The 9,702-nt window shown below is 45.9% G+C and overlaps 1 protein-coding gene across 1 annotated transcript; it reads left to right on the top strand.

Moving 5' to 3' along the window:
* Positions 1-598: 598 nt before the first annotated feature.
* LOC102015945 (E3 ubiquitin-protein ligase TRIM68) lies at positions 599-9,580 on the top strand. Its single transcript, XM_005380050.2, is given in 8 exon segments — positions 599-700; positions 3,551-3,994; positions 5,765-5,860; positions 7,120-7,380; positions 7,839-7,861; positions 8,433-8,533; positions 8,728-8,762; positions 8,764-9,580. Coding segments are annotated over 7 exon segments (1,458 nt in total). The 5' UTR covers positions 599-700; positions 3,551-3,568; the 3' UTR covers positions 9,280-9,580.
* The last annotated feature ends 122 nt before the right edge of the window (positions 9,581-9,702 follow it).

The following is a 9,702-nucleotide window of genomic DNA, read 5'->3' as shown; positions in this document are numbered from 1 at the left end:
GGAAGGGAAGGAGAGGACAGAGAAGTTTGCATTTTCAAACAGGTTATCACCATGGGCAACTGGGGCTACTCCATCAGTATCTGCTTCTAACTCCAAAGCTGAGTTGTCTGAATGGTGATGAGTGACAAAGAATAAGAGCTTGCCAGGAAAACCAGGAGTCTTGTTAAATGAGCTCCAGTAACTGTAGTCGGGAGCCAGCAGAGGTCGCACATTTTGCAAGGGACTGCCCAGCCCCGTGCCAAGGTGAGTCACAGACCCAGATCCGACTGATCTCACAGCTGCTGAGTTCAACACGTCAACTGGCAAATGAAAACAGCCAAGCGTACGTCTCAGAGCTGAGCCAGAGCATTTGGAGAACCTCAACCTTTTGACGGTTCGCAGAACTGATTCGTAGGCACCTTTACAGCTGAAACGGCTCTGAGTGAGGAAAGGGGCCAGGACATTGAGTAACCCGAGAAAACGTGAGCAGGTTCCAGCGCTTCCGTGCACTTTCCGCTCTGTCAGGGTTATCTCTATGCCTGTCTCTGATTGGCTCCTCCTACAAAGACGTCACCAGGAGGGCGGGGCTGCCGCGGGAAGTTTACCTGCTGCTCATTGGCTCCGGCTCTGTGGGCGGGGCCTGAGCGGGCTGAATAGCTGCAGAAAGCGGCTGAGCAGTTGTCTACAGCCAAGGCGTTTGGCAGCTTGCGCCAGGCGGCGGGTAAGTGCGGGGCCACTCGCCTCTGACGCTGCAAACCTGGGCCGCGGCCTGCAGGCATCTCCACTTCTAGTTCCCTGCGCTAAGTGCTAGTCCTGGACCGGGAGGGGCGGGTTACCCGTGCCTAGTTGGAAGGCAAAGGTCCTGTATGCTCACCCTTACCAGGCCCCATCACCCGCTGCCTTCCGGCCCGCCCCGTGGCCCGGAGGTGACGTCCCGGCTGCTCCAGACCCTGGAGGTTACCACCTCCTCTGCCTGCTTCCAGTGTTTCCAGGCCCGCCTCCCACCCAACAGTGTTTCCCAAACCTACACCCATTCGGCCAAAGGCACAAGTAACATGTAACTGATTAAGTTGTACCAAAGTAATTTCTGTGTAATCAGAAATAAAACATTAAAGCGATCTTCTGTTTAGGAGCAATAACTATCCATCCCCAATCATCTTTGCAGAGGCTGCCACCTCCACCCCCATCCCCCGGCACTTGGGATTGAATCTAGGGCTTAGCACGGAGCTACCTTCCCAGTGCTTTTTATTTTTTATTTGGAGAGCCCCCTAGCTGACCTTGAACTCCCTACCCTCCTCCTGCCTCAGCCTCTCCCGCAGTAGGACTACAGCCATGAGCCACTTAAATCTGCTAGGGATCACTGCTTTTAACTTTTCCACATTCGGCTCTTTTTATGGCCTGAAATCAAAAAATATATACTTCCACTGCATTTCTTTAGCTTTTTTACATCACTTTGCCTCACCTACTGCCTTTAGCTTCTCCATTTGCAGTTGCTATTTTGGTTCTTCTGTTGATCTTTGGAGCTTTGAATAATAGGTATCACCCTATGTTCATTGTTCTGTCAGCATTAGGCAGTGCTCCTGGTGCCCCACACACACACACACACACACACTCACACACACAACTTTAAATGAAGACATTAAAGTTCCTTCCACTTTCAGCCTGCTATCCGCCATACCTCAACGTTTACATTTTTTTAAAGATAAAAGAACGAAAATATATTAACAAACAAACATACATTTACAAAATAGCACAAAACCAGTACAAGCAATACAGAATTACACACAAAGTGATAGGAAATTAATAATGGTTGTTGTACTACATAGTGATAGCTTAGAATTGGTTAACACATTTACATTTAATTCTCATGTATCCAACAAACATCAAAGTGCTGTTCTTGGCACTGGGAAAATTGCCCTGACCAAAATAGACAATGACCCTATCTACATGCAGTTTTTCATGTAGAAGTAAAACAGTAAACAAGTACATGGCAAATGATGTCAAGAGTAGGATCTACCAAGTAGGGTGGAAAGAACAGACCTGGGATCTTCGGGACAGTGGGGGAGTTTGTCTGTTTGCTTGGATGGTACAGATGCTGTTTCAAGAGTGAAGAAAGAGCCCTTCCTGTTAAACCTCTGTGATGCAGCTTGGGCTGGGTGTTGGGTGGAGGTTGGTAGTTCAGAGATCCTGGGCTTTTTACTGGATCCCACACTTGGGTGGTGAAAGTGAGAAGAAGAAAAATAGGAGGCAGGGAGGCCAGGGAGAATGCCTGACCTATCAGTGGTTTAGAACAGTCCTGTGAGAGTTACAACCCCGCTTCCTCCAGAAAGCCCTACTGCGTGACCCTAAACCATGGTGATTTCTCTCTCTCCTCTTCAGTTCACATTTGACCTTGAAGCTGAAGAAGTTAGGTAATTTCCCTAAGATAGAATTGGGATCCACTATCTAGGATTATGAAGCAAATTGAGTTAACTCACGTAAAGCACATAGAAAAATGCCTGGAACATAGTGTAAATGCCCAAAGTTTGCTTGCTGTAATAGTTAATTTATTACAAAAACGTTTTGGGTTTGCAAACCATTTCTCGTGTCTAGCTACTTATTCATTTGATAAATATTTATTCAGTAGTATCTGCACAACAGGCACCGTTTAGGTGCTTAAGAATACAAATGAGTAAAACCAACATGACTTGTAGATTCTATCTAGTAGCATAAACTTGCAAAATGAATGAATAAATATTGCCAAATGAATCAAAAGCCTGCCATTGACCATTCAGGTTTCATACCCATATGTGATCCTGGCAAAAGTTCTGGGGGTTGGTTGGTTGTTTTTCTGCAATGATGACTTCATCCACATGGGTTTGATTATCATCAAGTGATCTTTACTTGTTTTTGTCTTCCAAGGGATGTTATTTCACCTCTACTTCTAACATACCACTAAAGGCTGAGGAGAGTGTCTTGGCATATATGTGTTACTGCCAGAGAAGTGGGCAGGGGTTACAGAGCACAAGGAGAACATTCCTGTTTCTCTTACATTTTACATGTTAGTGTGCAACATAAGAAAATAAACTGTGCGTATAGGCAGTGAGCTTCTGGCATATGCTTTTCACATCTTAAAGAATATAAATGTACACATAAACATACCAGAGAATGAGAGGAGATATTTAAGGCCTTGGTCTGGCTGCAGGAACACCACACTTTATGTGACCTTGCCCTAGTTCAAGAGAAGCTATGTTGACTTATAGAGTATGATAGGAACAGGAATAGTTGGGTAGAGCAAACACAAAGGAGAATCAGTTTCCCAAATAAATGAAAACTGAGAACTCCCAATGCCACTCTCTTGGGCATCCCTACACGTCTCTTCCGTGGTGTGAGTAAAGTGGCCCAGTCAAAGCCTGGGTTGAGAAGGCCAGAGCTTATCTGATAGGTCAATAAAGGATCCAAAAGATAGGTTTGTTTTTCAGTCACTACTTAGTGTTTTTATTGATCTGTAGATGTACTTTTTCTTCTCATGTATTTTCCTTTACTCTTTACAGCCTTCCTTACCTCTCCCTGTGTTTATTGATGTTCTCAGGAGGGTGTGAGAGGGACCATGGATCCTGCAGCCTTGGTGGAAGCCCTTGAGGAGGAAGTGGCCTGTCCCATCTGTATGACTTTCCTGAAGGAGCCCATGAGCATTGACTGTGGACATACCTTCTGCCACAGCTGTCTCTCTGGACTCTGGGAGGTTCCAAGAGAATCCCAGGACTGTCGTTATACCTGTCCCCTTTGCTGTGTCCCTGTCCACCCAAAGAACCTGCGACCTAATTGGCAGCTGGCCAGTGTTGTCGAAAAAGTCCACCTGCTGAGGCTGTGTCTAGGAATGGAGCTGAAAGGCAATGTGTGTGAGCTCCATGGGAAACAACTGAAGATCTTCTGCAAAGAGGACGACCTGATGGTGTGTGAGGCCTGCAGCCAGTCCCCAGAGCATGTGGCCCACTGTGTTGCACCCATGGAGGCTGTTGCCTGGGAGTTCAAGGTGAGCGATAGTGCCTCTGCCCCTCATGTGGCTGTCTGTATGTCAAGGGCCAACTACCAGCCCCAGAGACTGAGAGCTGATTTCTTTGGCTCCTGACACCCACAGGGCCCTGAGTCTGATATGTTGAGATATACTTTTTCTTTTTTATTCAAGACCATTGTTGATTTCCTTATCTCCTACTTCCTCCACATCCCACCCAAATGCCAACATGGTTTAATGTGTAACCCAAAGATGATATCAGTTACTGAGACTTCAGAAGAGGCCAGTTTGGATTCCATTGGCGTTCTTAATGGCTTGGATAAGTTTGGGTGTGAGGCTGAGATTTAGTAAGCAAAGCCAACCTATCAGAACCTCCTAACCCCTCCTAGCAGCGTAACAAGTAGTCACTTGACATTGGATGAGCCAAACTCCTTCTTTTTAGAGACAAAACTGGGGCTTAGAAATTTGGGATCATGATAATTTATTTTTAGAGCTGGAAAGGACCATGAGTGAGTTCCCAAGGACTGACTTGCCAAGTGTCAGATGTGATATAAGCACTAAACATGCATTAATACACATAGTACCTAATATAGTATTCTCAGGTCCCTTCAGGTCCCTTCTAACTTTGGGTTTAGGTAAAAGAAGATGAGAGGCTAGGACTTGTGTTTTTTCCTCTTTGGCCATTGTTTTTTACCTTTCCCAAGTCCTTTTAATTTTTTCTGTTTTTCCCTCCTCTGGGACAAATGGTCTTTGTTTGGTGCACCTGCTGCTTTTTAATACAGGGTTAGAGTTTGCCCCCAGGCTCCTGTTTGCTCTTTTCTCAGATGTCCATGCTGTCCTATCCTTGTCAGCTCCATTATTCCTGTGTTTAGTGGTCATGACCCTGCTCTGGTCTTAAATTCTCCTTCAGGGAGTTGAGACTGGGCAGTAAGAATGTAAGACGAATCTCCTGACAAGCTTTTTTCATCTATAGTAAGAATTTCTAAAGCATTAAAAATATACACTTACTCTTATTTCCTTTTGAAAATAGTAGAGTATAGAGGTGGTATAATATCATGATTAAATCCCAGCCAAACCATTTACTAGTTAGATGACTTTAGATAGTTCACTTTCTATGCCTCAATTCTTCTAATCTGTAAAATGGGGATAACATCAATAGCTAGGAACTCTATTAATGCACATATAGTGCTTAAACCATATTTGGTACTTGGTTATTCTTTAATAAAATGTTTACCATGATTAGAATTAAAAGTAATACTAAAACATGTTATGTTTTCCAGCAGAAATCCCTTGTGTTACTCTTCTAGGACACTACTTCCTACCTTTGACATGCATGTGAACCACCAGAGATCTTGCTGAAATTCAGACTTTATTTGATAGGTCTGGAATGAGACCCATGACACTGCATTTCTAACAAGTACCCAGGTGATACTGCTGATCCTGGACCACAGTAGGAGTACCCGGGTTCTGGGAGACCATAGGGTATAAGACCAAAATAAGACATGAACAGGAAGGTTCAAGGGACATTTTTCTAGAAAGTTTGGAAATGGATGTTTCTTCAACTTTACACTTAGGGACTGTGGGTATTACAGTGATCCTCAGCTCAGAGAGCTACCCTGGGGGCCATCTGGGCAGATCTGCTCCCTCTGTGGCCTGCCTGTCCTCCTCACGTTCATTCTCCCCGTTGCTGGAAGGACCCTGGTTTTCCCAGCACTCGCCAGTGTGACGAAGCCATCTTATCAGTCCTGGATGCCTGAGGTGTCCTCATTGGTCCTAGTTTATCTCTTGCAGTGGAAACTCCTTGAGGCTCTGGAACATCTAAGGAAACAAGAGGACGAGGTCTGGAAGCTGGAAGTTAGTGAAAGGCAACGAACTGCTAACTGGAAGGCAAGTGGCCACTTGGGGAAGGAGTTTCTGTCACCCCTGGGTTGTCCCACAGCTTTTTCATCTCTGCGAGGTAGAATATGAGGATGTAAATCAGAGAACCTGGGACCCTAATAGCTTTTACCAGGTATATGGCCTATATGGCCCACTACAGACTGCGAAACTTCTTGATTCTGGTCTCTTAATTATGATGTAGGAATACCACTGATCCAGTGTCCTCATACATGAGAAAGGAGAAGTGTGTGCCTCACATACACATTAATTCATGGTACCAAGACCTGTATAATGCCAGTAAAGCATAGTTTTTGCTTTACTGTCCCAGTGAAGAAGGTGTTTCCTAAGAGTTCATTTATTAAAATATTAGATCATCTCTGAATATATTTGAAGCCAGTCATTATGAAACTTTAACAGCTTTTGATCAATGGAGAGTAGCATTCAAGCAATCTAGAACAGTACATTGAATAGACATTACACTGGCAAGAAGAAAAAGCATCTAGCAGTGTAGTTAAGTTACACTGCTTTTGTAAATATAACTCATCTGGTCATTCTAAAAAGGAAAAATAGTCTAGAGCTTATAGTACCAAGATAACCTGGATCCTCCTGGTCAGTAAAAGTAGTACAGGTAGAGCAGCCCTAATCCAAAAATCCAAAATGTGAACTGCTACAAAATTCAAACTCTTTTAAGCACCAACATAATGCTACAAGTAAATTCCCTACCTGACCTCATGGGTAAGTCCCACTCAAAACACAGGCACAATAGCAATGTTGTCTAAAACTACCTTCAAGCTATGTATATGAGATGCACATAAAACATAAATAAATTTCATATTTTAAACTTGCGTCCTTGTTGGGCATAGTGGCACATGCCTATAATCCTGGCAGTTGGGAGGCTGAGGCAGGAGGATTACAAGTTTAAGGCCAGTTTTAACTGCCTCAAAAAGACCAAAAAAAACCCTTGGATCCTGTTCCCACAATAACTCTTTGCATATATCCAAATATTCCAGAATACAGAAAAATCCCAAATCTGAAATATTTCTGATAATGGACCCTCAACCTGTAAAAGGGATCCAGAAGAACACCCTGGATCTGTGAGAGCAGAAAGACAAGAAAAATAGCATCCTTTACCTTTACTTCCCCAGCACCTAGCACACATTTGTACCGATCCATTCCACAGGATGTGTGTATGCAGGGGCCAAGGTCCTCAATCCTGCATGGCCGTTACATTAAAAATATTGGTGCTGATTCCAGTCTTGACTCTGTAGATACAAGTGGAAACCCGAAAGCGGAGTATCATGTGGGAGTTTGAGAAGTACCAGCAATTACTAAACAAACAAGAGCCGCCAGGTCGGCAGCTGGCCATGGAAGCAGCTGCAGCTCTGGCCAGCCTGGAACAAGAGAAGGGGGAGACTTTGCATAAACTGGAATTGAGTCATGGAGAGCTTGTCCAGCAGAGAGACATTCTGTGCGGGATGATGGAAGAGCTGAAGGAGAGATCTCAGATGCCTGTGCGCTGCATGCTGCAGGTGAGTAGCAGGCTTTCCTGGGAAGCCTGCGTGAGAGCTGCCCTCAGTATGCAGGAGAGGATTGGCTAGTCCTCCACAAGGCCTGTTGGCACTTTACCTGCCAGCTAGGGCTCCCGTATGCCTCCAGCTACTGCCTGTTGTTCTCCTGTCCCTAGCTGGGTGGACCCAGTTAGTGGTAGTCTCATAGACCAGGCCTTCCACCCAGCCAGGAATAGGAAAGCAGCAGGTACTCAGGCAGCCTGGCATCATTCAGACCCTCGCCCACCCTGGAACCTGAAGTCGACCAGTCCAGCTGACCCTGTCCTGCTGCCCTCTCACGAGTTTCTCTTCCATAGATTCTCTCCCTCCTTGATGTCAGCTCCCTTACCTTGAGAAACCACATCACCGAGTCTGGCATCCATCTGGCTGCTTCCCGGGAAGAGCACACACTTATGTACTGTATTTTTTTCTCCTTCTAGGGTATTCAGGAAGTCCTAAACAGGTATGTCTTCATCGTTGGAGCCTCTAGACAGCCCTAGAAGGAACAGAGGGGCCGGGCCAGAGCCAGAAATGGAAAGGAACATAGACTCAATACCCATAGACAGCAGTTGCTAATCCACAGCCTCCTCCCCATTACATTATACCGGCTAAAGAAGCTTTGTTACTATTTCCTGTTTCTTTTTTGCACTTGTTCAAACTCATTTCAGGCATTACCAATGAGAATTTTAGGTAGAGGTCATAAAATATGTGATTTCAAGTATGTCATCCAAGGATAGAAACAAAAATACTGCCCAGAGGTACCCAGCTGTGCGGTATCAGCCTTTCTTCTTTGCAGCACACTCCTCTCCCAGTGTCACGTACACACCTAACCCTGCCCACAACATGGGGAAGGGAAAGTCCTCATCTCTGCATCGTGAGCAGTTTGAGGCTCAGCCAGCCATCATCATCTTGTAGCTTTGGTGGGGAGGAACCCCTGACTGACTTCTCTGGCAAAGCCCCTCTTCCCTGTGTTAAGGGAAGGCTTGCATGGCAGAGCCAGGACTTGGGCCCCAGCACTCACCCTCCTCTACCAGGAGCAAATCTTGGAGCCTGCAGCTGCCCGAGCCAGTCTCCTTGGAGCTGAGGACAGATTGCTGTGTTGTAGGCCTAAGAGAGATTCTGAAGACATATGCAGGTAATGCATACTGAGGAGACTGTGATGGGCAGGGGGAGGGACCCATCCCACAGAAATAAAATGGGTCAGTGCCTTCTGGATGCCCAGTCCATGCCAGCCCATCACTGAGAGACCTGCGGCTGCATGTATCAGAGACCACTCTCATATCCTTTCTCTGTGGCAGGGCTGCTGACCAGGGTCTTTTTTTCCCCTAGCTGATGTACGCCTGGATCCAGACACTGCTTACTCCCCATCTCATCGTGTCTGAGAACAGAAAATGCGTACACTATGGAGACACTCAGCAGGATCTGCCTGACAATCCTGAGAGGTTTTACCGCTATAACATAGTCCTGGGCAGCCAGTGCATCTCCTCAGGCCGGCACTACTGGGAGGTGGAGGTGGGAGACAGGTCTGAATGGGGCCTGGGAGTGTGTAAGGAAGACGTAGACAGGAAGGAGGTGGTCTATTTATCCCCTGACTATGGATTCTGGGTGATAAGGCTGAGGAAGAGAGCTGAGTACCGTGCAGGCACCGATGAATACCCACTCCTGTCCTTGGCAGTCCCTCCACGCCGGGTGGGAGTCTTCCTAGATTACGAGGCCCACGACATCTCCTTCTACAATGTGACTGATAATGGCTCTCACATCTTCACTTTCCCCCGCTCTCCCTTCCCTGGGCGCCTCCTGCCCTATTTTAGTCCTTGCTATAGCATCTGTGCCAACAACACCACTCCCCTGACCATCTGTTCCCTGGATGGTGAGGACTAGGAGAGCTGTCTGCCCAACCAGAGCCCTTGGAACTTGGCCTGGCCCACCAGGGAGTTGGAGGCTGCTCCCACTGGCAAGTGACTCTTAGAATCAGGCCTAGAATCCAGAGACTCCTCTCCATATCCCTGTGGTCTCTTTCTGTTAGGCCATTGTCTGTCACTAAAAGAGTCTCAGTCAAATGAGCATTTCACCCCATATATTTGGTGCATAGATGTTTACAATTGTTATCTCTTCCTCTTGAAACTTCCCCTTCACAAGTATGTAGTGACCTTCTTTATCTTTTGATTGTTCTTGGTTTGAAGTTTACGTTGTCTGCAAACAGAAAAGCTACACCCACTTTTTTCTGGGTTCCTGTCACATGGAGTATTGTTTTCCATCCTTTAATTTTCAGTCTTTGAATTTCCTTTTGAGTTAAATGTGTTT

This window comes from Chinchilla lanigera, unplaced genomic scaffold, assembly GCF_000276665.1.
Source record: "Chinchilla lanigera isolate Chin_1 unplaced genomic scaffold, ChiLan1.0 scaffold00013, whole genome shotgun sequence".
NCBI classification, from domain to species: Eukaryota; Metazoa; Chordata; class Mammalia; order Rodentia; family Chinchillidae; genus Chinchilla; species Chinchilla lanigera.
Note: the sequence above shows the minus strand (reverse complement) of the source record. Positions and strands in the feature narration are given on the sequence as shown.